At 54.8% G+C, this 25,994-nt stretch overlaps 7 protein-coding genes across 7 annotated transcripts; all 7 read left to right on the top strand.

The window, feature by feature from the left end:
• Positions 1-2,976: 2,976 nt before the first annotated feature.
• LBRM_03_0900 (conserved hypothetical protein) lies at positions 2,977-5,055 on the top strand (the record flags this gene model as incomplete). The annotated part of the gene is made up of 1 exon (XM_001561630.2): positions 2,977-5,055. One exon carries the CDS (start codon positions 2,977-2,979, stop codon positions 5,053-5,055), a length of 2,079 nt encoding a protein of 692 aa, XP_001561680.2.
• A 7,146-nt stretch (positions 5,056-12,201) lies between these two features.
• LBRM_03_0890 (putative elongation initiation factor 2 alpha subunit) lies at positions 12,202-13,443 on the top strand (the record flags this gene model as incomplete). Its single annotated transcript, XM_001561629.1, has 1 exon — positions 12,202-13,443. The coding sequence occupies one exon, from the start codon at positions 12,202-12,204 to the stop codon at positions 13,441-13,443; it is 1,242 nt and encodes a 413-aa protein (XP_001561679.1).
• Positions 13,444-14,192: 749 nt separating this feature from the next.
• On the top strand, positions 14,193-15,146 carry LBRM_03_0880 (conserved hypothetical protein; the record flags this gene model as incomplete). Its single annotated transcript, XM_001561628.1, has 1 exon — positions 14,193-15,146. One exon carries the CDS (start codon positions 14,193-14,195, stop codon positions 15,144-15,146), a length of 954 nt encoding a protein of 317 aa, XP_001561678.1.
• A 559-nt stretch (positions 15,147-15,705) lies between these two features.
• LBRM_03_0870 (conserved hypothetical protein) lies at positions 15,706-16,020 on the top strand (the record flags this gene model as incomplete). The annotated part of the gene is made up of 1 exon (XM_001561627.1): positions 15,706-16,020. The coding sequence occupies one exon, from the start codon at positions 15,706-15,708 to the stop codon at positions 16,018-16,020; it is 315 nt and encodes a 104-aa protein (XP_001561677.1).
• Positions 16,021-16,896: 876 nt separating this feature from the next.
• Positions 16,897-18,567, top strand: LBRM_03_0860 (conserved hypothetical protein; the record flags this gene model as incomplete). The annotated part of the gene is made up of 1 exon (XM_001561626.2): positions 16,897-18,567. The coding sequence occupies one exon, from the start codon at positions 16,897-16,899 to the stop codon at positions 18,565-18,567; it is 1,671 nt and encodes a 556-aa protein (XP_001561676.1).
• Positions 18,568-21,359: 2,792 nt separating this feature from the next.
• Positions 21,360-22,343, top strand: LBRM_03_0850 (conserved hypothetical protein; the record flags this gene model as incomplete). Its single annotated transcript, XM_001561625.1, has 1 exon — positions 21,360-22,343. The coding sequence occupies one exon, from the start codon at positions 21,360-21,362 to the stop codon at positions 22,341-22,343; it is 984 nt and encodes a 327-aa protein (XP_001561675.1).
• A 678-nt stretch (positions 22,344-23,021) lies between these two features.
• LBRM_03_0840 (hypothetical protein) lies at positions 23,022-25,112 on the top strand (the record flags this gene model as incomplete). Its single annotated transcript, XM_001561624.1, has 1 exon — positions 23,022-25,112. One exon carries the CDS (start codon positions 23,022-23,024, stop codon positions 25,110-25,112), a length of 2,091 nt encoding a protein of 696 aa, XP_001561674.1.
• Between the last annotated feature and the right edge of the window lie 882 nt (positions 25,113-25,994).

Genomic DNA, 25,994 nt, shown 5'->3' with positions numbered 1-25,994 from the left:
CGAACATGGAGTGCTTTGTAAATTTCCCGTCATATAGACGGGGTACGCAGTAGGCGCTCTGCATCTGCTGGACATTTCCAAAGCGTGATGTGATCGATCTTTGTGCCCCCTGTAACAGTTTTTGAGGTGGCGCAGCGATCGCGCCGCTGCACCACCTCGACATTGGACACATGACCCTCATTTTACTGGGGTCGCATTTTGCTGTGCATGCACGTAGTGGTGGAATGAAATGAGGGGTGGTGCACCCGGCACAGGGAATATGTTGTGCTCCCTGCAACACGGCAGCGTCCGTCATCTCTTCACTTTCTGTGGCAGTCCCTCGCCTAGAGGTGTTGAGCTTTGGTAACTGCCCCTGTGTGTGCGTGTGGGGAAGTATCGACGCTGACTGGCGGCGTGTGGCTGCGCGAGGCGGCCTCTGATGGACACCTCCCTCAAGAAGCTCCTCCTTCCCACTGAGAACCCGTTGCTCTCGGCCGTGGACTTCTCCAACGGCAAGACGGTCGGAGCAACGCAGTCTCCTCGCGGCTCGGGGTCCCTGCGAGAAGTACTTTTCACGAACCTCATGGACAAGCATCGCCTCTCTTTTTTGCCTCCAGTGAATCGAGGTGTCTGGTTTCGCTGCGTGCCGCCGGCTAGCTGCCTTCCCGTTACTGAGTGGAATTACAAGTCCCATGCCGGCTCAGCCCGACTTCACTGTGATGAAGAGCATCATATTGGTGATGAGCAGCACCTGCGTAGTACTCGTCCTCTTGCCGTACTGCAGCAACAATGTAGACGCTACTTATCGTGCACTACTGCTAACACCGATGAGACGTGATGCAGTAGGCGAGAGAGAGGTGGGTGGCAACTCTTACTCCCCGGCATGTGCTCCCTGCTCGCGGTGGTGGACATTCTGAACTGCACTAGTGTGACGGGCATATCGTGTTGTTTGCAACGTGAGGTACTTCTCTTAGTCGGCCTCCCTGGCAGAGGTGACACCGCACTTGGACCGCTGCAGTCCCGCACCGGGATGAGCGTCTTTGGAGTGTCCCTTGCTACCGCCCGCTATTCCCTGTCAGCTTCCTAGTCCTGCTTTGTCTGTGCCGCCTGCCGGACGGGCAGCCTACGCGCGCAAGATGTCTCACTCCCTACCGCAGGAGAGAGGGCCACATCCACAAAGCGCATCCTGCTGGTCAGTGAGCGGCAGCTTGCGCGCGTTTGCCTGGATGTATACAGGACGCATGCTTTCTTATTCTGCAGGGACATCCCTTTCCGACATATTCTTCCCTTAGTATCCCTCTTCTCTCACGTTGTACCTCAGGTTTCTCTCGACCTTCTCCAACCACCGCCTTCTTTTTTTTCTTTCTGCTTGTCCGTCTTCTCCATGGCGGCTTCATGTGCTTTACGATTCGTGCAGTGCGTCTATGTGTGCATACATTCTGTCACCACTACTTGATGGTGACTTTATCTTTTTCCTTCTTCTTTTCTCCCTCGGCGTTCCTCTGTCCTGCCCGGCAGTGAAGTGACGCATCGTCCTGTTTGCCGTTCCGATGCACTGTGTTTCTGATGATCCTCTCATTTTCTTGTTTTGTGTGTAGCGTTCTTGTTTCTCCCGGCTGTGAAGTGAGAGTGGCACACAACTAAAGAAAATGGGATAGTTTGAAACCAAACGCGCATCGATAGCGGTTTCTTTGATAGTCATCATTTGTTGTGATGTGGCGAGGCACCTTCGCTTAGTGGGTTCTTTGAAAGTGTTCGCTGGTGCTTCTTTTGTGCCAGTGGGTGGCCGCAAGCTCTGCAGCCCTCAAGTGACCGTTACGCTATGGAGACGTGCCGTTTTCCTGTTAGCCTCTGCCCCCTTTCTCGTGTGATTGAGGGACCCCAGTGACGTACCCGATTTTAGCTACGTTGCTCTTTTCTATTCTCTTTTCCACCGTTTCTCTCTGCCCATAAAGTTCCACACAATACCCCTCTTGACATGTTCCTCTGAAAGTTGTACGAGTCCAGAATGCGCTTGTTTTTCCTTTCTTATGGATCTATTCGCTGCTTCGCGGTTCTTCGCATTTTGGCCTTCTTCCCATTGGGAAGGCCCCACTCGGAAAACAGCGGCGATGGCAGGGTCTTCATAACACGTCTCCACTCTCAGGGATGCCCGGTGCTCCTCCGGCGGCGACGCACACGACCGCTGCCGTGCACTGGGACATCCTTTGTTTGGGTTGTGGCACCGTTGGAAGAGTGACTCTGACTTTATTTCCTGCTTTGTACGCATTCATTGTGCCGCCAGTCTTTCCACAGTGCGTCGGAGGACACAAGGACTAGCGTGCGGGCGAGACCTGCGCTACGAGAATTCTACCTCCCTTTTGGAGTTTTCGTTCCTGTCCCTTGCGCTGTATCGGTGACATTCGACTGTGTTTAGCACAGTGGCGTTTATAGCGTTTGTGTTTCTTCTTTCGTTTTTTTTTTTTTTTTGGGAGGCTATACCTATACGGAAGCACAGATTGAGGTGCATACTACTGCATCCCTCGACTGCACAACGGCAGCCATCACTTGTTTGACCGCTCGTTACGCTCGGTGCAGGTGGAAAGCGTCAGACCCACATAACAGCTCTACCGAGGTCGGCTTTTTTGTTTGAGCACACCCCAAGGAATTTGCGGCTTCCTTCCTTACTCACTTTCTCGTGAGGGAGAGAAGGAAGGCGTTCTCTCCGATACAGTTCAGCAGAAAAACAAGCGCGTGAGGCCCAACACGGCGTGCATATAGGCCGGATCTCATTGGCGTGTGCGTATGACTACCAACTTCTCTCTTCATTACGCACCCCCTGTCCTGTTCGTCTCCCTGCAACAGCGCCTCTCGCCTTCTCTTTGTCTGCCGCCTTTCACGGATCTCTCTCTCGCTCTCTTGCTACTCTGTTGCCGTCGAGGTAGACCATAAGCGCTCCTTGTTTTTCATTGGAAAGACTCCTCTACAGCGCTGTTGCGCACTGCTAACGTTGCGAAGATGAACCACACTGTTCGCGCAGTGCAAGATGTACATGAACGCTTACTCTCAACAGAGGTGTACAGAATGAGCTGCAACAGAGGATACCGAATTCTGGAGACAATGAAGGACGATCCCTTGGCGCTGGTGCTGTGCTTTGTGTCTGGTAGCGCCTTCTTTACCATGGCTGCGGTGTCGCCTAATGTGCGACTGTATAACGAGCTTGCGCTTGACGCTGTGGGGAACAGCTGGCGGACAGTCGATTTTTCTGGAAACCGTATTTTTCACACGGTGGGGGATGGTCGTGTACCGCACGATTTGAACCTGGTGCTTGGCTTTTCCAGCTGGTGGCTACGGAAAAGCGCGCTGCCAGTGAAGGCACAGGGCGCATCTGCACTTTTCGCGGTCCTGGGTGCATCTACGGACGTGGCCTCCATGGTCGAAGTCGTCGAGCTGGGTTTGAAAGAGTACTATATTCTGAATCCATACGCTCTGGAGCCCGAACGAGTCGATGCGCGTGTGACCTCTGAGATTGACGCTGCACTCCGCGCTGTGCTTGCGTCACCCGCGCATACCTTGCGCTCCCTACACGTTGGCGGCTGCAGCACCACGACAGTGCAGCTGATTGGGACGCTTCCAGCGTTGGCAAGGCTTTCCATCCACGGGATGCAACAGCGTGAGCTTTCCCTGCACACACTGGCCTGTGCTCGTCATTTGGAAAGCCTCTCGTTTGTCGGCGCACAGGTAGAGCAGCTTACGTGCTTCGGGCTCTGCCGAGCCCTCGTCGACGTGAGCTTTGTGCACTGTCGCGATTTACGCAGTCTCGCTCCACTGGCAGGAGCTGCACAATTGAGATTCATTTCTGTTGTAAGCAGTGATGTGGAAAGTCTTGACGGGCTTGCCGACTGTCCGAACCTGGAAGAGGTGCGATTCACGGAGTGCGAAAGGCTGACCAGCTTGGCACCACTTGCAGGAGCACCGCGGCTGCAGACGCTCGCCGCCACACATTGCGCGGTGCGCAACATTGATGGGCTGTGCACGTGTCCACACTTGGAAAGTGTGGATTTCAGCTGGTGCGTTCAGCTCCTGAGCCTTACATCGCTGTCAGGGTCACCATGCCTGCGGAGCATCAACGCAGCGTGGAGCGGAGTTCAGTTGATTGAGGGACTGAACTTATGCGCGTGCCTCGAGAAGGTCAACTTCACGGAGCTGAAGCAACTACGGAGCCTCGCGCCATTGGCCGGAGCTCTACAGTTAAGAGTGATCAGTGCTATGCTGACCGGCACGGAAACCCTCGACGGCCTCAAGAGATGCCTGCACCTCGAGAGCGTCAACTTGACCGATTCGCGCAGACTGACGAGTCTCGCACCGCTAGCTGGTGCTCCACGATTGCGGACTCTCAACGTTCGCGGGTGCCCTCTGAACTGCATCGATGGGCTTGGCACTTGTCCTGAGCTCGAAAATGTGAGCTTCCGATGCGCAAAGGAGCTGATGAGTCTCGTGCCGCTGGCTGGCGCGCCACAGCTGAGGGTCGTCGATGCTTCCTGGACAGGCGTGCGGAGTGTCGACGGACTCGAACGGTGTCTGCAGCTAGAGTGTGTTGACTTCACCGGCTGTCATGAGCTGGCGAGTCTGGCGCCACTCTCAGGGTTGTCCAAGTTGAAAGTCATTAAGGCATCTGAAAGCGCTGTCGACAGCGTTGATGGGCTGAACTGTTGCCCCCAACTCGAGTTCCTCCACCTTAGTCGTTGCGCGAGGTTGACCAGTCTCGCGCCCTTGGCTGGCGCGCCGCGACTACAGAGCATTATTGCCTGCTGGAGTGGCTTGCTAAGCCTCGACGGACTTAACCGCTGCCCGGCGCTGATGTACATGGACGTCAGCCACTGCCGTCAACTACGGAGTCTGGCACCGCTCTCTGGTGCACCGAGGTTACGAAAGATTGAAGCGAATCACAGCGCGGTACGGCACTTGGATGACGTCCATATATCGGCCAAAGTCCATCTTAACTACGTGTGGGTTAAGCTGTCGCGTCATCGCAAAAAGTCGGCAAAGCGGGCTCACGGTGATGGAGAGATGACGGGTGGTGAGAGCAACCCCTAAAAGCTGGCGTCAAAAGAGGTGTCTCCAGAGACGCGTGAATGCCAGTGGATTTTGATGGAGCCCTGTGGAGGAGGAGGGGGGGCGACATTTTCAGTCTATGAAGTGCGAAGCGCCGTTTGTCTAATGAGGTGCGTCTCACAAGACGCATCTCACTCCGTTCCTAATGCTAAGTTATCGTTTCTCTTTGCCTTGCCCACTCTTTCTGGCAGCTAGGAGAGTAATATGTCTTGTCTCTCCCTTGCGTGCCTAACGCCCGCTCACTCTGAGTTCGTCTTTTTGTGTATCTGTTTTGCCGTTGTCTCGCGGCGCTCGTTAACTTATCCCACTGTGGACGCACGCGCGACCTTCTCGTGACCTACCTCTGCCTTCTCGTTGCCGATGAGTCCATGACGCTCCTGCGAAAGCCCACTGTCCGTTTTCCTGTGCTGCCTTGTGTAAGGTATGGCTACTGTTTCGCGACACGTTGACGTGTGCTGCGGTGTGGGCTGTGACTCTGAACGGAGAGCTGTTGACTCACAGAAGGCCAATCGCTTGTGCGCCACGCTTTCCCTTCCCCCGCATTTGTGATGCCTTGGGACGTCCAAAGACCCTCGTGTTGTGTATGGGGCTCTACAGACAGGGCACCGTTGTCTTTTCAACGGGTGGATATCCCTGCTGTGTACTGCAAGGGTGAAGGCGCCCAGGTCCACAATTTGGCTTATTCGTTTTCTTCCACCCGATTTCGTGTTCTGTTACTCTTTTACGCTACCCTGTGCCTGTGGCTCTACGGTTGTTTTCAGTCCTTAACCTGGTGCGAACTACTGCACTGTCTTTTACCCCGTTGTTCTCTGCTTTCCACCCGATTCTGTATCATGTCTCGTTGTTTCCAAGAGTGGTCTTTATCGCCAGCTCGCCTGTGCAGCTCTGCGGCTTTCCCGCTTCTTCAGGAGTCAGACAGCCAAGGTGCGCATCCATCCACCTGCATGGGAAAGGACGGCCTGTGTTGAATTGGCCCAGAACATGCCCTGTAGTGTTCTGACCAAGGAGAGTCTCGTCAGCGTGGCCGAATCACTCTCCGCACGGTTTTTCTACCTCTGAGCGGATGGTGGGCCGCGGATGTGCTCCTGTCAGCAACGATGGCTGTGTAACAAGGGTGCCCTTGCCGCACCCAGCCGTTGTGTTTCCCGCAGGGTCGCGATAGTTCGCCATTTATTCTCCGTCGGAACGACAGGCATTTCTCATTCGCGGTGGTGCGCCAAAAAAAAAGAAAAGCATTTTCATGTTTTTAAACGCATACCAGCGTTTTGAGTGGTGGATTTACTTATTTTCGGAGCTGCTGATTTTTTGTTTTCTTTCGTTATGCCGTCGACAAGTGTGTGATTCTCCCAGTCGACATACCTCTTTTGGGTCTCTGCGCACCTACTTAACCATTTCTAAATGGTGCTTGTTGCTCTCTTTCTCCACAAGAAAGAGGCGTGCACACCAGCGTGACACGAGGTGGAGGCTGTTTTCGCTTGACGCATGGCGGGTACGGCTCTGCAAACGCCTTCACCCCCTTTGCTGTTCCCCGTGAAACGAGTATCGTTTTTTTTTCTTTGCATTCTCCTCACACCTACTTGACTAGGCTTGTGCGTGATTGTGTGTCGCGTTGGGCCTTCGACGAGCTTTCCTAAATGGTGGTGAAGTTCTGCACCTATTCTGAGTAACCGTGAGGGTTACTCTAGTCGAGAAACCCCTCGAGCATATGAGTTGAGCGTCTTTGATGGCGTCTCTGCTAGGAGTGAGACAAACCGCCCCACGAGGACCTTGTGCGTTGCCCGCATGGTTGTGCGAGATCGTCGGTAGCGTATTGGAGCGTGTACCACCCTGTGCAAACCACTCTCTACCTTTGTGCGTGCTTCGTTTTCTCTCCACCCATGGTCTGCCCCTCTCTGCGCACACCCAAACTCTTCGTGTGACACGTTCCATAAAAAATGCTACTCTTCCTGTGAGCGCTTACGTGAACATGGGTGATAGCCGTCTTGCCCTTTTCGAGCTCCTTGCCACACGCCACACCTTCTTCAATGTGACGATCGCCGCGAAGATGTATGCTGTAGCGCGAAGACTTCGAGAAAGTCACTAGCGACGGACTCTAGTGCACTGATCGGCGCTCAAAGGCGGTCGAAACACCCGCACCTCCTCCTCGCCAGGGAAAAGCACGATGCTGTGGCGGGGATGCAGAGGCTTGCCAAAGCCCAGGTGTATCACACTTTGCCTTTCCTGTTCCGAAAGACGCGAGTGTGCGCGGGGGTAGCTCTGAATCTTCATGTTCACCACCTGCACGAACTTGGCAGCAACGTCTGTAAGACGCGAATCTGCCGCAATCGTTGTCGTGGAACCGCCTTCTTCGTCCCCTCGACTCCTTGGATACCGGCAGCACAGCTTCTGTTGGTGAACAAGTGTGCACCGTGCGCCTCAGGCTTTGCGCTCACGGGAAGTCGGTCATTCTCGCCTCGCCAGCTGGTCCTTGGACACAGGCCTGCGCTTAGCTTATTTGCACCGTTCCACGGTGCTGCTGAGCCCGATGACTGTTTTGCAAGTCGCGAAGGAGAAACCGTGCGTACAGCACCCATCGACACCTGTTCACACACGCCGGTTTGTGGCAAAAATAGTGCCGCCTATCAGAGCTGCGTGCGAATCGCATGACACGCTAACCACCTGCCCTGTTCCGCTGCGCAGGAACTTGCCGGCAGCTGATGGTCAATACCGAGGCTGTACAGGTCATCTTCAGTTTACCTCTGTACCCTATTTCCTTGTGCCTGCAGTGCCTCTCACCACCGCCTGCCTGCCAGAGTCCTCGTGTCATCGACGCTGCGATGCAGTAACACTGGCGTAGGGTGCACGGGTTAGGGTACACGGGTTAGGGTACACGGGTTAGGGTACACGGGTTAGGGTACACGGGTTAGGGTACACGGGTTAGGGTACACGGGTTAGGGTACACGGGTTAGGGTACACGGGTTAGGGTACACGGGTTAGGGTACACGGGTTAGGGTACACGGGTTAGGGTTAGGGTTAGGGTTAGGGTATACGGGTTAGGGTTAGGGTTAGGGTTAGGGTTAGGGTTAGGGTTAGGGTTAGGGTTAGGGTTAGGGTTAGGGTTAGGGTTAGGGTTAGGGTTAGGGTTAGGGTTAGGGTTAGGGTTAGGGTTAGGGTTAGGGTTAGGGTTAGGGTTAGGGTTAGGGTTAGGGTTAGGGTTAGGGTTAGGGTTAGGGTTAGGGTTAGGGTTAGGGTTAGGGTTAGGGTTAGGGTTAGGGTTAGGGTTAGGGTTAGGGTTAGGGTTAGGGTTAGGGTTAGGGTTAGGGTTAGGGTTAGGGTTAGGGTTAGGGTTAGGGTTAGGGTTAGGGTTAGGGTTAGGGTTAGGGTTAGGGTTAGGGTTAGGGTTAGGGTTAGGGTTAGGGTTAGGGTTAGGGTTAGGGTTAGGGTTAGGGTTAGGGTTAGGGTTAGGGTTAGGGTTAGGGTTAGGGTTAGGGTTAGGGTTAGGGTTAGGGTTAGGGTTAGGGTTAGGGTTAGGGTTAGGGTTAGGGTTAGGGTTAGGGTTAGGGTTAGGGTTAGGGTTAGGGTTAGGGTTAGGGTTAGGGTTAGGGTTAGGGTTAGGGTTAGGGTTAGGGTTAGGGTTAGGGTTAGGGTTAGGGTTCAGATGGGTATGGAGAGAGTCTTCGCGACCCCATTGGGAAGCGGCAAGGCAGGCACGCAACCACGACCGCGGCGCCGCGTCATGATTATGCCGCCGGTCCCCTCTACCGCGCTCGGTCGCGTGAGGAGCACATCAAGTCGTCTTGGACTTCTTTCGTGTGCTTTTTCTTATGGCTTGGCACCGGTACCGGGGAAGCCTCCCCCACCGGGTGCCCATTCATTACGGTCAGAGGGCGGCATGCCAAACGGACATGCGGGGAGTCGCCAGAAGAAAGGAAACGAGTCGGTCAGCCGCCGAAAAAACAATCAAGCTACAAGCGCCAGCACCAGCGGGGCACGCAGGGACGCACGTACACGAATCCAGGCGGCGCTGCGGTCGCCAAATCTACAAAAACGGAAGCTACAGAACCCGAAGGGATCGCTGGGAACAATCGGGAACCCATGCCGCAGAGGAAACTACAAAGTCAAAACTACAAACGCACAAAAGTAGAAAAACAGGGTGGGCTGAAAAGAAAGGGGAACTGGGTGGATGATGGGCGCGCCCACTCGCTTCCAATCGTGTCGTCCGCGAGGGTCTGTGCTGTCCAAACCCGTTCCCGCACCTGGCTCGTCGCGGTTCAAGTTTTCACCTCGCCAACTCCGAGTCTCGGGGCGACGCTGGGTCCGACATCCGCGTAAAACCAGGGCCGAGACCCTGTTTGAAAACGGTGCATCTCGTGCGCCTTCGGGGACGAGTCCCCAGGTGAAGACCGTTAGGGTCCATTCTCAGGGAAGGGAGAAAACAGCTTAGCGCCAGGCGCCTGCCATCAGGAAGGAAAAACAAGAGACAATGAACAATGATTAAAAATGAGAAATTAAAAATGAGAAATCACTTGAAAATTTACCTGAAACGAAAGCCATTCATGTTAGGAAAAAATACAACTCGCAAAAATACAACTCGCCTCCTGCGTTGGTAGGCTCAACTTGCGGTTCGTCCACGCCGTGGTCGGCACCCGCACCCTCCCGCGGTTCCCGGAGCACACACACACCTCCGCGGAGGGAAACGGTTCGCCGTTCTGTGGCCTTCCGGTCCGTTCCGGACATCCGAGAGATTCATGTCTAGGGTTGGGTGGGTGGGCGTTTTTTCGTCCCGGGCCGCATGAACTCCACTTAGTGTGAATTACTTCATACATTTTGAGAAGAGATAAAGGGACAAAGGTAAAGGAATAATTCATAAGAAACAGATGCAAGAGTACATATTTGCCGACCTGGGACCCTAATTTCCGATCGGGAAGCATTATGGTACACAGACGGTCACACATCACAAGTGGAAGTGAGGAGTCGGTTTCCGAGACACACACACTCACTCAGGATTCCTTTTCCACGGATACAAGAAACCGATTCAGCTATCGGTCAAATTTCCCAGATCCAACACCACATCCCACCAACTACCACCACCCCCCCCCTATAAGGTCAAGTGCCATTCGATTGCCTTTGTGGTTTTACACGCCGCCAATGGAACCCTAACCCTAACCCTAACCCGTGTACCCTGGCACTCGCCCTCGGGAGGATTTCTCCGGTACAGTGGGAGAGGGAGCCCCGAGGATAGGAAAGAGTTGTAAAAAATGCACGCACCCTAATCTGTCCCTGATCCTAGAGCGGGCTGAATTTTTTACTTTTGAGGGAATCGACGACGTCATGTTTCAGCTCTGTGATTGTGGGTATGGGGAGCGCTGAATTCGATGGCCGAGGAGAAAAAGGTTTTTTGCTGTCCTCGAGGGTGGGCATATTCAGAGAGAAATGTTGGCAAACAATGGGTACAAAGAGCTGAGCAGTTCTGTGGTATAAATATTTTGTTTTGCTGTGGAGGAAAGAATTTGAAGGCCCAATGTGACTAGTTCAAAGAGACGGGTTACTTCAGGCCGAAAACGGGGGATGCGAGACGCCTGTCCGCCAAGGCAAGCCAGGATGCAGCATTCGAGGAGCGCGACAATCGCTAGCCACCAAGAAGGATTGGAGTCGTCGTGGACGTAATTGGATTTTTTTTCTATAGGAGTGGCGCGTTTTAGGCCCTGATGTGGTACAGGTTTTAGAAACAAAAGGAAGCCGTTGCTCCGACAGCTAAAGGAGAAGGCGGAGATAGTTTTGGAGAGCAACCCCTGTAGCAGAAAGCTGCAAGGGCGCACGCAGAGCAGCCTCAAAGGTGGCGGGGAAATGGAGGCATTCTCGCTTTAGCTGGAAGTGGAGTGGGGCTGCGTTTTTTTTTGCCCAACGAGGAAGCCGCGGGTCTGGGGTACGTGGTTCAAAAAGCAGAAAAGCGATAAGCTGAGCTTTGCATTTTTGAAACTGGACAGCCGCCCCCGCAACACAACGCGAAATCCCAGCAATGCATGAGGGCACTTCGCCACCTGAAGTGCACCAGGTCAAAAGAGCGACCGGAGCTTGCGATGCCAGCGGGGGACTGAAGACATGCGCTGCAGGCATTTGCTTCTGTGCAAGGGAAGACTTTGCGGCTCATGGGCGGCCTGGGCTCCTCCGCGTTGTGCCGTGAAGGGGTTGTGGGGACACCCGGCCGGACAACCCCCAAAGCTCCGACGCGCGCCCATTAACAATCAGTTAAAGGGCTGCGGGCAAAACCGCTGGATTGGCGGTTTGAAGATGAAAGCTCTGGCGCTTCCTGGCGGGGAGGTTGTTCCCCCCCCCCCTTTGCTTTTTCACTTTGAGCATATCGGGTCAGTTTTCGTTGCCGTTGTGAGAGAAACAATATGGAGTGTTGCCAAAGGTGCTGGTGAAATGTCGGAGGGATTCGAATCCTTTATGGCCGTCTTTACGCCGACGGGTCGGAAAGCGGCGTTGGCAAGGCGAACAGGGCGATGGGAAGGTTTTTTATAGTCAATTTAGCTACCGTGCTATGCGTCGTGTGTTTTCTTTAGCTTTTTTGTGGGGCTGCAGTTGTTTTCTTCATTTTGTATTTTGCCGCTGTTTTCCACTGGGGATCACCTGGAACACTCCTTTTTCTGATTTGCTAGGCACGAAATTGTAGATTGGACAAACCCTACCCTTGCGCAGGAAGAGGAACAATATCTATTTTGTCTTGGCAAATGGATATGCACCTTTGGACGCTGTGCACTGTGCAAAATTCGCAGTGAAGCCCATGTAGAGCCAAGCCATTTTAGTTTACTACGATTTTAATACTCTGTAATGAACGGGTTCATTGTGCAGCTGCCAATTATCTTCTCTGCTACTTATGTTGGGAGCTGCATCTCGCATTTCCTTTCTTTTTCAAGGTGCTAAGAAAACGATCAACTTACGGTTTTTTCACGTGGGGCTCCGTGGCAACTTAGCTATGAAGTGTTTCTCGCTTGCCGTCGTCCCTGCTACTCTGTATGTCTGACCTTCTTCTGCCACTCGCTTTCTCTCTCATGCTCTTCTCCTTTTTTATATTGCGTTTTGTGGGTGATGCACAAATTCTTCCGATTTCTCTTTGAAAGAAATCCACTTTGAGAACACAAAGCCATGGCCTCTTACAGCGTCACGGATAGTCCCGAAACTGTGGACTACAAAACAAAATGTTGCTGCGAAACGACGGACCATGTGTACTATGATGTTCCAAAAGAGTACTTTCGCCTCAACCAGAGCCTGGCTCGGCGTAAGCTTCTTTTGACAGAGCCGTTTTCAGTCCCGGTTGACAGCAAAACACTTGATCATTTACTCGTACTCCTCGAGAAGGCAACGATCCTGTCTGCGCAGGTCGTGGAGGGAGAGACAAAAGGTAGCAACAACGAGCGTCCGGAGTGGATGCGTGATCTGAACAAACGTCAGCAGAAGTTTGTCTGTGGGTGCCTTGGTATCACCTCGTGGGATGGCAAGGATATCCCGTTCTACGTGGAAACCATGCCCAAAATCAACGATGTCGTGTGGGTGAAGATCACTCAGGTCAATGACACCTCTGCCGTAGTGCAGCTGCTCGAGTACGGCAAACGTGAAGGTATTATTCCGTACACGGAGGTGACTAGGCGCCGCGTCCGCTCGATGGGCAAGCTGATTAAGGTAGGTCGTACCGAGCCCGCGCAGGTAATCCGTATCGATACGGACAAGGGCTACATCGACTTGTCGAAGAAACTGGTGACGCCTAACGAGGCTAAGGCATGCGAGGCACACTTCCGCCAAGGAAATGAAGTTCGCTCTATTGTTTGTCACGTGGCTGAGCAGTGTGATATTCCGCCCATGGATGCAATGGAAATGATCGCTTATCCTCTGTATCAACGGGAGCCTGGAAAGCACGCGTGGACGTGGCTTTACGAGCTCAACCAAACGGAAGACGTTGAGCGTATTCTCGGCCCCCTGAAGCTGGATAAAGTGGTGTCGGACTGTCTGATGTCTACACTAAAGAACGCAATGCGCCTGAAGGTTTTGACACTGTTTGCAGAAGTGGAGATCACCTGCTTTGCATGTGATGGCGTGGAGGCGATTCGCGAGGTTCTCATCCTCGGTCGCAACTACGGTGAAGGCAGCGAGCCCCAGATTCACCTCTCCGTTAATATTATTGGCCCTCCCAAGTACGGAATTCGTGCGCGCACCGACATGAAGGAGGAGGGCATTCAGCGGATGAAGGAAGCCATTGATGCTATGACGGCAGAAATTAAGAAGCGAGGTGGTCAGCTAAAGGTGGTGACAGCTCCGCAGCCTCACGGCGACGCAGACGATGGCAAGAAGGGCTTTGATGCGGAGGACGATGATGATGAGGATGCTGACTAAGACAGTGATGAAGGAAAGTAGCTAAGCGTTAAAGGAAACAAAAAAGCATAGAACAGAAAAATTTCAAAGTGTCAATATGGATTATTGAAAATGGATAACCCGCAGATGGAGGTACAATTTTGTGTCTCTGGGCATATTCTTGGGTGATAACCCTTTGGGATAAAATTGAAGGCTTTGAGCTTGATATGGGTCTTTTTTTTTCGTGTGACTCTGTGTGCGTGTGTGTTTGAACTGTTGTGATGTTTAATGATGGAAATTTTTTTAAGCGAAGAATATAAGCAACAGCTGTTAACAAAAAAAAAAAAACTAACGGTACGCTTCCCAGTCGCAACTGGGAGTTGTGGCTGCAGCGGCAGCTGCTACTGTGCTCTTCATAACGTGCAACTTCCTGTCGTCATTTGTTTGGCTGGAGTTGAGCTCGGCAGACTGTGCATGAGATGGTAGCGAGTTGTACGCTCTCTCCTTCTGCCATTTTTGGGGGTGTTGAGCGCTGTCCGTCATGACATCACGGTAGGTAGCTCTGCCTGCATCGTCTTCCACAAAAAAATGAAGTGGAATTTGTCCTAGTCGTGCTTTTGTTTTTCCCTCATTTTTCTCTGAGTCTCACTCTTGGTTCTCTTTTTGATGCCAAGGCTGCCTTATAGCTGGTCAGTTCTGTTTACTGAACAACTCGACTTCTGCCTCAGAGTGACACACCCACAAACCGGTTCCACAGGCAAACAAAAATACCATCAGAGGGAGAGGGCAGGATGCAGCAGGTTAATATTGATGAGATCGATGCCGTGACAGGTTTCAAGAAGGCTGAGCTGTATGTTTGGAACGCGTATGCTGCGGTGTTTCTCGCTGAGGGCACTGAGCCGGAGACGGATGTTGACACATGGGTCGATGATTTCTGTCAAAGTTCAGCGGAGAATAATGTTGCTTTTGACCGCAATTTCGTGAAGTCTGTCTGCACGTTAGGAATCTACGCCGGTCCACGCGATGAGTTCCAGCAGAGGTCTGGGTGTGGTAAGGCAACGTATGCGTCGGGTGACACTTACGAAGGGGAGTTTTTCGACGGAAAAAAGCATGGGAGGGGTCTGTACACGTTTGTTAGCAAAGGGTGCTGCGAGGCTGACCGTATTGTTGCTAAAGAAGTGGAGCAGCTCACAGCCGCGGGCAAGGATCCCAGAGCGATGATAGGGGAAATTGCTACAAAACTCCAGCTCGGCCGCCACATCGTAGATGGAATTATGCAGTATGGTCAGCGCCCGTGCTATCAGGGTGACTACGTGCGTGGAATGCGAACTGGCCGCGGTGTGATGAAAAACAAGGATGGCTCCCTCTACCAAGGGGAGTTTCTGGAGAACAAGCGCCACGGACAAGGCGTTTTTTACTACCTCAATGGCGATGTGTACTCAGGCAACTGGAAGGCTGGCGCCAAGGATGGTTATGGAGCATACCACTTTGTGGACGGGAGCGAGTATCGTGGAGAGTGGGTCAATGGTAACTTTGTGCAGGGCCAGTGGATTCTGCAAGGTGGGTCCTACTATGAAGGGAAGTTTGACAAGAAGAACAGACCCCTTGATGATGCTGCGTCGATGCACTATCCCAGCATCGAAATGGCTCAGAGGGGGACCTTTAAGAGAGGCGTCTGGGCTCCGACAAGCGTGCTGGAGGTGTGCTCCGAAGTCCCTGTGAATGGCATGGCCTGGGCTGACTGAGAAGAGAACAATGTTACTGTTGCTGCTGCTGCACGATCAGCAATGTAGATAGGGTGCACTCGCACATGTTTGATATTTTTTTCTTCGTTTGTTCGCTGTGCGGTAATCTCACTGGGATGTACGCGTGTATTTCATGACAGGGAAACACACACAAAAAAAGACGATATGCAGCATAGAATTATACTCTAGTGGCCACTACAGCGTGTGTACATGTGTGTTGAGCCGCCGAGATTGCCAAAGAGCTGTTGCGTGAGGTACTGTGTGTCACAGCCACTCGCGATTCGAAGACCTGTTTCTGTTCACAAAATGAAGCGAGTGCAACTCCATACTGATTGGCTACATGTATCTTTTTATTTTGCACTCTCGGTGCTTCATCCATTTTCTCTGCTCTCCCTTGGATTTCACTGGCTTTGTTTTTTTTTTTTTGGTTTACTTTCATTCATCTGAAACCGTCCACTGCATGACGGCAATTTCCCTCCTCGCGCGTCGCAACACAAGCACACATAGCTGCCTTTCTTCTTCTGTTCTTCAGCTAGGAACTACCGCTGCAAGCCTTAAGATGGTCTACACGCGCTGGAAGTGTGATCGCATCCCCGTGCTGCAGATGAAGCTGTTCACGCAGGAGTATAACATGATGGCAGGCGTTGGTCTGCTATCCATGGTGTTTTTGTTCAAGCACGCAAGCTACTGCTCTGAGGAAACGGAGCGCAAGAACGGCTGGTGGGCAGGCTACCCATATTGGCGCGACCCCATTGCGCGTCGTAACGAAATTCGGTACAAGCAACTGATTAACAACAACGATGTGGACATTACCGATCCGAAGTGGACTGGCTGTTCCAGAGAGCAGCTGGAGCGGCTGCGTGCAATTGTTTGAGGAGAGCAGATGTGGGAACCGATACGTGACTCCAACGGGTCGTCTCTTTAACAGCTGCGCTGATGTCAATTCTATTTCTCTTTTCTTCTAGCCGCTGCTGTAAGCCTGGCAGTAGAAAACCGTCGCTCCTAAGGCGAGTCGCACCGACCCCGTTTTCTGTATTTCCCTCTTCATTTAGGAACTAAGTAGGAATTGCACCTGTTGTGCTTAGCGAGAAAAGAGGAGCCGAAAAAGAACACTTGCATGAATGCAGAGGAAGAACTTGCAGTTTGTTGCGGCGCGAAAACACTGGGAGCTGTAGCGGCAGCTTTGCCAGGTGCTCCACGTTAAGGCTCATGTTCGCCGCTGTAGGTTGCATCATGATCCCAAGAACGCCTCTGTGGGTGCTGGGCTAGTATTTTTGTATAATTATCATATCTGTACCTCAAGCGGTATCGGATGGTGTTGCTAATGAAGGAGAGATTCGTGCACCCGTGCGTCCCGATCCCTTCCGTACTTCTTGTCACTTTTGCCATGTGAAGTGCATGTGCTTGCTTCCTACGCTAATCTTGCAACCCTCGTAATGCTTTTGTTTCTTTGCTCTGTGGCCCATCTTTACGTGTGTTAGTTCCTAAAGCGCTTGCACTTTCGCTAGGAATTATGCGTGCAGCATTCGTTTTGCTGCTGCTTGTCATAGCGGTGTGCCTGCATATTGATGTGGGTAATGCAGCTGATTTTGTTCCTTCGCCTATCATACTTCCAACGGAAACTAACGACACCAAGGTCACACTCTATGTGCGCACTGGACGAGTTTCCATCCCACTCGAGTGGGTCGATGGGAAAGAAGTGTTCTTCGAATACACGGGACGTTTTTATGAAGAGAGCAACGGCAGGCCCATGCTTCCTGGCCCCACGCTGAAGGTCAACCCTGGCGGCAGAATTATCTTGAGATTAGTGAACAAACTTGGAAAGGAAGGACTGGCCAACACAACAGGTCCGATGAATATGTTCCACGGTCCAAACATCACGAACGTGCACTTCCACGGCATGCACAGCGATCCCAAAAAAGACAACCCGTTTATAGTCGCACTTCCAGGTGAGACACTGGTGTACACGATCAATGTCCGGCGCGATCACGAGCCGGGCCTCCACTGGTATCACGCACACGCCCACGGTAGCGTCTATCAGCAAGTCATGGGTGGGCTATTCGGGGCAATCGATATGGGGGAGGGCGACTTTATGACGACCCCATTGCACCCCTTTCACGGCTGGGACTCGCAGATCCTCATTGTGCATCTGTATCGCCTGAAGAACTCGCAAAGGTGCGACGGGACACCGATGTCGAGTCTTGACGTCGCGATGGGCACACTCCTCCCGTCTAATCCGCGTATTGTGGACCGAAAGAACAACGAGTACGAGATGCCGGCGGATCTGCTTCTCGTTAACGGCCAGCATCGCCCAACCGTGACGGTCAAGCGTGGCTATCCAATGCTGCTGCGCATCGTGTTTGCGGCTGGGTCGTGCTATATAAACATGTCGCTTCCTAAGCAGTGCACCTTTTACATGACAGCCGTCGATGGAACGCAACTGCGTCGGACAGTCGAAGTGAAGGAGGGCTGGCTGTACTTCACGACGGCGACGCGACGCAGTCTGGCCGTGGTGTGCGAGGAGAAGGGCATCTATCCGGTGCACCACATCGGCGACCAGTCAGACATCATCTTCTACCTAAAGTCAGAAGGTATGAAACCGAAGGGTAATCGTGCGGCCGTCTTCCCCGTAACCATGCCCAAGTACTCCCCGGACTACTTGCACCTCGAAAGTCGTAACACATTCTACCGCGAGATTTCTTTCTCGCAGCGGGACATGCCCATCACGAAGCCATACTACATCCTGGGTCAGGGACAGAACTGTAAGTCGCTGCAGAACTCATCGTCGTGCCACTATGAAGGCTTCCAAGGCGAGATTGGCAGACGCATCGAGGGTTATCACGGCTTCACAGTGCCGCTGAACACAGTCGTGACGGCGCGCGTGTACGGTGACCCGACTGATAATCGGCCGCATCCTCTTCACCTTCACGTCAACCACTTCCAGTTTCTCTCCTTCGAACCCCGCCCTGGGGGCAATCACGAGAACGAGACCATGGCCATGTACGGCGTACACACCGGCGAGCTCCGTGACACGATTCCGATCTTGGACGGTGTCACCACCATCCGCTGGAAGGCAGCAACGTACGAAGGTGAGGTGGTATACCACTGTCATGTCCTCTCCCATGAGGACCGCGGTATGATGCTGTCATATCTGGTCTACTCCCCACTGGGAGACTACGGCAAGGCCATGCGGCGATACCAGTCGTCGAAGACCGGTGCTTTTTTCTCCACCTGGCTGCACCGCTCGCACGTGTACATCCTTCTCGGTGTCTTCCTCCTCGCCTCCGCGGCGGCTGTGGCGTGGCGGTACTTGCAACACCAAGGCATCCACTGTGCTGCAGACACTCAAACCGCCTTCAATGCACAACTAGAGACCGGAACGCCGGCTGAACGCATCCCTCTTCTCCAGACCCATGCGTGACCCAATATTTGAAAAGGTGCAAAAGGTAGGCACCCTCGTACACTGTATTGCCGTTCTTCTCTCCCCCCCCCCCTCCCCTCTCTCTAGGGAGTGTGCCCCTGTGTGTATGGGCATGATGCGGTGAGTGCGGGATACCTGGACCCTGTTGTCCTTACACAGTCGAAGAAGGTGGCGGTACACGTACACATAGCCCACGCCTCTTCCCCTATCTCTGTGCCCTTCTCTCTTATTTCCCGCTGCTGTTTTTCCTCTATGTGGGTCTTGGAAGGGATGAGGATTTGTCGCTGCCAGGGTAGTGGCGGATCCGCTCTGTTCCTGGGTGCATGTGTGAGCCGGTGTGCGAGCTAGTGCATGGCCGGCGCCACTCTCCCTTCATCCCCCTCGTAGTGCCCGCAGAACTGCTCCTACCATTTTGGTGAAGCACATCGAGAAGGTTTACGTTGACGGCTTGGAGGCCCCAGTCCGGAAGACTTGTTGGGGGGTCTCTTACTCCTTTTCACCATCGTGGCTTCCCAGCTTCTGTGCCTTCCACGCTCGTGATTCAAGATAAGCTCGTTTTCAACGGTGCCTCCGATGAAAGTCAGACTGCTGTAGCGGATGAGATGGGCTGCACGACTGTGTTTTAAGAGTCACCTTGACGAGGGAAGCATCTAGTAGAGAAGAAAGCAAAAGCATTCGAGGCCATCATGCAGGCACACGAGAGGCTCACCAGGAGAGCATCGGGGCGTTCCCGCACGGTGAACCTCGCTACCTTTCTTGAACGTAAGGGGCAACCGAAGATCTTCCCCCCCCCCCACCACCACCACCACCGGGTTCCGCACTTGTCGGTCGTCACGCGGCGCAGGGAAGGGTGTTCGATGATGCCTGCCGCCAAGCGGGTTACGATAAGCACCGGTCCACCCCAGCGCTACAGCGAGGAACACTGTGGTCCACTGGATCCCTCATTTGCGGCCCTGGCCGGGGTCACGCTCGCGCCTGGCCCAAAGTGCGAGGCCGACATGAAGAAACGCGTGTGCCGCTCAACGCACAGCTGGCGCCTGGGGACCTTGAGCAACACAAGCGGAGCGCTACAACTTCTTCAAGGCCGTCGACTTGCCAGAGGAGCGCCTGCTTCCCGTCCCGCACGTCATCCCCAGTCTGAGCTGCGCACACGCGCCCCGTGGTGGAGGCGAGTCACCGGACGACTGTCGGCAACGTGAAATCAGTTAGAGAATTACTGCGGGGTGGTCCGCGCTGAACCACAGCAAGTCCTCTAACAAAACGTGGCTGTAGTCTTCGGGAATACTGAAGAAGCATGCGCGAGCACCGCCAAAGGAAATCTCAGCTGAGAACCTCCTGGTCTCCCCGTTTGGCGAAACAAGGTAAGCTCAAGTACTTTCTCTGCGCATTTATTCGTGAGTGCCCCCAGCGCTTTTCATCACTCGCCTCTCTTCTGTCGATGCCTCGCCAAGAAAAGATCGATCCCCAGCACTCGGGGCATTACGCCAGCCTTCCTCTCCTCTCCTCTATCAACTGTGGACTACGCATCGTTCATTCCTTGCTGTGGTGCTGCGAGGGACGTCTTTGTCTGTCCATGCACGATAAAAAGGGGACGGAGGGCGCTCGTAGGCGCACGCGTGTGCGCATACTGAAGCAGGTGAGCGATGGCCGACGTACACGCATGGTGCCCCTCCCCAGTGATGTGTCTCTGCTCCTCTTCCTCTCTCCCTACACGTAATCGTGCGCTCCTTCTCCTGGGCATCCCCACTATGTCTTGCTTCTCCCTCTCGCTCTCTTTCGTGGTCTCTTTCTGCCCCCATATCGCCCGTCTCTTTCACTATCATGTCACGGAGGTGTCGCGCTAATGACGATATACTCTCACGTAGAGTGTGTCTGCGCTTCAACAGTGAATGAGTAGGTAGGGAAAAGGGGGCAGAGAGCACGGGGACATGTGAAGGTGACTGCTCTTATCGAGGTACATGGAAGACATGTATCTATGTGGGTGCGTCTGTGCTGGACGACGCCAGGCCGCACAGAAATGAGAATTAGGAAACAATATGAAGAGAGAAAAACCTGCGCTTCTGACATCTAGCGAAAGCGTGATGAAGGTAGGCGGGCACTTGCAATCTTTTTTGCACGAAGTGACTGACGTTGAGACGGCATGAAAGGGAGAAATGGGTGGTTGAAGTAGCGGTGTGGGCCCATCTTGACTTTCAGAGTGAAGGTGTTCGAACATTCAGTGGAGACGTACCTTGCCTACTGTCTCTTTCTTCCATGCTTCATCCTCCTCTTGCCTCTGGGTTCTGCGCGCGAGTGGAAGCCCATCAAGACGACGATCCATAAGGCAGTGGAAAGGCGCGCCATCCTGCATAGCGAGAGAGCGAGATCGGAAAGAGATGTCGCCGTGTGTGTGCTGCCTTTATGTGTGTGGGAACTTGAAGAAGTACTCGGAGGAGTGCGCTCTCGTACTCCCTACTCCTCCTGACAGCGAACACTACTGCACATGTGCTTAAGCACACTACTCATACATTCATCTCTCTGTTTCCCTTGCTTCGTCGACTGCCGCAATCGCGTAGCTCTTCACACTCCCCTCCCCCACATCAACGAGCTCATCGCCTGAAAGGCTGGGGTAGGTATACAGCGAGAGTCGCACTTGTGCCACCCCCGTAAACCACACACAGAGCGCCCAATCGAGTCCCGCTCTTTGTATGACACATAGCTTAAGACAGGCACAATATCGATAACCACACCGAAGTCGTCGCCTCGTAGCCCACCCCCTACCCCGTTCTCCCCTTCTGCCTATTAGACTCTTCATGTTCAAGGGTTTGCTAAATCCTGTTGTGGAGAGCCGAACAGCACGACGGCTTGCCACCATCGCCAACAGCGCTAGTAGTGGCGGCCGACCGCACTCGCGTGAGACAGTGCGACAATCCGTTCGGCTTCTGGTGAAGCTGCAGAAACACCAAGGGCCTGGGCACACACGAACTCCACAGCAACGCGTACGGCGCAGTGGCCTCACCAACCCGCTGAACTTGACCGAGTCGTGGGCAACGGCGCAGGCAGATGCTCTAGCGCAAGAGGAGGCAAGCTGGCGGGACACAGATCCGCTGCGCAAGTGGAAGGACGAGGCCGAAGAGCGGCGGCGGCGGCAGCAAGCAGAGGATGACGCGCACCCTGGCCCCGGGTCCGCACGACCCAGTTCATCATCGCACTATGGCTCTGTGAATGCCGACACCGGCAACAGCGCTGTGCAGGAACGTTTTGATGCCCTTGTTCACCGCGCACTGCTCCGCTACGGTCCACCGCTGCCGGTGGAGGTAGTCATGAACAGCAACGTGATATCCTCCATCTCCTTTGCATCAAGCGCGCACCGACCTACGCAGCGCAGCTACCCCGATACCTACGTCGCAGCTGACAAGGGAGCGGATGACTCTAGCGCTGCGTACTATGATGAGGTGGCGCTCAAGCTGCACGAGCTCATGGCGATTCTCCGTAAGGAAGAGCCGTACTTCAGCGTACGGGACGACTGCGGCGGGGTTCCGCTCTCTCTCATGGTAAAGAACTGCTGCTATCTGCGTGCTTTCGGTGGAAAGGTGAACTACATGCGCTTTGTGCGACGTCTGCACGCGGCTGAGCTGCAGTCGGGCGGCAAGAATCATGGTGGAGGGACGCAGAACGCATACGAGGCAAACACGGCAGTGCTGTCACTTGGCAAGTACAAGATGCGCGAGCTGCCTTCGCAGGATGGGCTCCGTCAAGGTCCCCAGCCGTGGCGCTACACTTATCGAATGATCTGAGCGGTACTCAAGGCAGGAATGTGCGCGTTTGCCTGCGCTGGCGCGTATTTCTGTGTGTGGGTGGGTGGGTGAGTGTGTCACTCATTTTGGCTACGCCAGAACAGGTCTGGGAAGGCCGCGCCATCTGCCTCTCCTCATCCGTCTCTACTTCTATTCCTCTGTGTCCATGTCTGAGCACATCCTACTGCGGCGCGGCAGCGCTGCCTCAGCTTCCTCCGCCTCCCTCGTCACCTCTTGTGCTCACTGCGCATCAGTAAAGGGTGCCCACCTTTAGTGACTGTCTCTCCCTTCGCTGTGCGCCTGTGGACTCCGGCGAGGAAACACGCACCTGTTGGTATGTATGAACTACACTAACAATGGCCGCAAGCTTCCATGTTGCCAGCGCTGCCTCTCTGCTCCCTTCCCGCGCCATCATCCTCCGTACTATGGCTGCCGTGCCGTCCTCTTTAAACACTCAAATCCGTGTGGACTCATCTCCGCTCATCTCCCTCCACTCGTCTGTATAGTTGACTCGCTCGCTCGCTGCCCACCGCCGCCATCCAAATCACCTACGCACAACACACACACATACCGCCATCCGCGCCTCTTTTCTCTAGTCATCGTTAAACCCTCTTTTCACCTCTCTGCCTCTCATCCACACACACACACACATCGCCACGTGCACAGGGCAGCATCGCCATGACGTCTGTGCTAGCCATCGTCAACGCACAACGTGTGTGGCGTGGTGCTTCGGCTCTAAAGCCGACCGTGGCATCGTCGTACCCGCCTGAGGTGGACGCTCTGCTAGTGGAAGGCGGCCTCATCAGCTTCATCGGCAGCACCGAAGAGGTGCTGCAACGCTACGGCGAGCTGGTAGCTATGCAGCCCGCGGACGCGGCAGCAGCAGCCCCTCAGCCGGTGGAAGGCGGCCGTCCACGCGCGGTTTCGCACAACGTTATTGACTGCGAACACCGCCACGCCGTGTACCCCGGGTTTATCGACTCTCACGTGCACTTCCTCGACGGCGGTCGCATGCTGCTCGCCCCTCAGCTCGGCTTTGCGACGAGCAGAACACAGTTCTTAGCAATTGTCCGAGACTTCGTAGAGCACCGGTACAACCGTGAGGAGGGCGGCTGGGTGTACGGCTTCGGCTGGAGCGAGGCGGTGCTGGGCTGCTCACCGACGCGTGAGTGGCTGGATGAGGTAAGCACGGAGATTCACCTCGTCATGTACAGCAAGGACATGCACTCCGCAGTCATGAATACAGCCGCGCTGCGCAGCTGCCACATTATCCCAGGCGCTGACGATGGCGAGCCGCTAATCACCTCCGTCGAGGGTGGCGTTATCGAGCTAAACGAGAACGGTCTACCGAATGGTGTCCTCCGTGACAACGTCATCCAGCTGACGAAGCGCTACGCGCCTGCCGCTGATACGCCCGCCAACCAGCGTCGTGCACTCGAGGCCTCTACTGAACATCTTCTCTCGCTCGGTTTCACCTCCGTCTTCTCCATGATGTCGACCACGTACATGGACAATCTGAATGAGATCAACTTCCTCGCTCAAATGGAGCACGGGGGCGCAATGCGGCTGCGCGTGCGGTATGGCGTGCCGCCAAGCGATGTGGAGCCCTTCATGGAGAAGTTCTACAGCGCGATGGCGGCGGACGCGGCGCAGTCGGGCCGCAGCGACGCCTTCATGCTGCCCTACCGCTTTACCATGACGCCGCCGGCGGCTGGTGGCGGTTACCTGCTGCTAGGCGCGGTGAAGCTGTTCGCGGACGGGTCGTTGAGCTCGCGCACTGCGGCGATGAACCGGCCTTACGGCTACAACGTCATGACGGAGGGTGACATCAGCAGCGACCTGGACGACGCAGAGATTAGCGCGATCCTGGCGGAACGGTCGGGTGGGCAGTGTCAGTGCGGGCTGCTGACGATGCCGCGGCTGGAGTTGCAGGGTGCTATCCGCCTTGCACACTCACACGATCTGCAGTGCGTTGTGCACGCGATTGGCGACCGTGCTGTGGCAACGGTCAACCGTGCGCTGTGCGCGTCGGCGGACTGGCTGCGCGAGCGTGAAGCGGAGCCCGGGGTTGTGGCGGCAGTAGCGCGCTTTCGCGCCGACCCGCGCTCGCGCGTGGAGCACTGTCAGCACATGTCCAACGTGGCAAAGGAAGTGAGGCGCATGGCGCATTATGGGATCATCGCGTCCATGCAACCCTGTCACCTTCTGTTTGATGGTGACTACGTAGACGAGCTGCTAGGGCAGCGCCGAAAGGACACGGCGTATATGTGGGGAACGCTGCTGGCGGCAAATATTCGGGTGGATCTGGGCTCGGACTGGCCTGTAGCGCCCGCGGACGTGAACGATGGGCTGCGCGGCGCGGTGACACGTGTGCCGGATGTGATGATGGCGCTAGCGGCAGAGGAGGCGCAGCATCAGAGCAAACAGCAGGCGCAGCAGTCGGCTGACAGCACAGCTGCCGGTGCGGTCACAGCATTACGGCGCTACCACGATACGTGGAATCCCACCGAGTGTATCTCTATGGACACGGCACTGCGGACGTACACGTACGAAGGCGCACACGGCATGTTTATGGAGGACTACTTAGGCACACTGGAGGTGGGCAAGTACGCTGACATCACGGTGTGGACGGCGGACTGGCTAGATGACACAGGTATGAAGCAGATGGTGGGAGTGGAGGGTACGAATGCGCGATGGTGGCCGCGCCACCAGGAGCCGCGCGTCGCCTACACGGTCGTCGGCGGTATCGTGGAGTACCGCTCGCACTAATGCACGCGCCTTTCCTCTTCGCTCGCTCATCACAACCGCGGAGCCTTCGTTTCTCTTCTTTTCCGCTTTAATTTGATCCACCTACTGATATGAATAACTTGTCTCACCGTTCCTCTCTCAGCTACGCGCAGACATACACACCCGCTCTCTCTCCCTTCGACGACAATCGATTCCTGGTTCATCTGCCTGTCACACAGGGTCGCGCAATCCCTGGACCTCTCGTTTCTGCTCTTGTTTTCCCTTCTGCCCCCTCAGATGGCGGGGCACGCCTCCGCGCGTGGCATCTCAGGCTCCAGCGCTCCCTCACTTGCCGTGTCGGGCGAAGCCAAGCCGCAGCCCCCCATCCCCACCCCCTGCCAAACGCCGAGCCGCTTCTGGTGGGGACAGGGTCACGCACCTACGACGTAGCGAAGACAGTGCGATGTATTGCTGCTGATGTGGGCGGTCAGGTCCTGCATGGCGTGGCGTCGGAGCGGCCTGCGACTGTGAGTATGCTTGTACCGCCCATGTGATGAGTGAAGTGCCAGCGTGACTCGACCGTATCGCACCCGGGCCTGACAGCCTACGGCTGTGGGGAGCCCGCATGTCACCCACAGGGATGCACCAGCTGGCGGCCGGCATAGTGGGAGCGGCTGTGAGGCGGCCTGCTGGCTGGGTGGGTGGGCAGAGTTTGAGCCAGGGGGCCGTGCTCTGATGACGGAGCCGGCGCGTTGCTCTAGGTCGTGTGTCTAAGGCTGCTTCGCACCACGCGACGGGCCCCTGTGGCAGAGCGGAGTTTAGCCCGCGCTCTACGGCGGAGAGTAGACGCGTTGGTGGAAAGACACACTAGAGGCTGCTGGGTATGGGTCCCTCTACTCCCAGCAGCCTCTTGCGATTCCACGC

Source organism: Leishmania braziliensis, chromosome 3 (genome assembly GCF_000002845.2).
Source record: "Leishmania braziliensis MHOM/BR/75/M2904 complete genome, chromosome 3".
NCBI classification, from domain to species: Eukaryota; Euglenozoa; class Kinetoplastea; order Trypanosomatida; family Trypanosomatidae; genus Leishmania; species Leishmania braziliensis.
The sequence above is the reverse complement of the archived record's forward strand: the minus strand, read 5'-3'. Positions and strand labels throughout refer to the sequence as shown.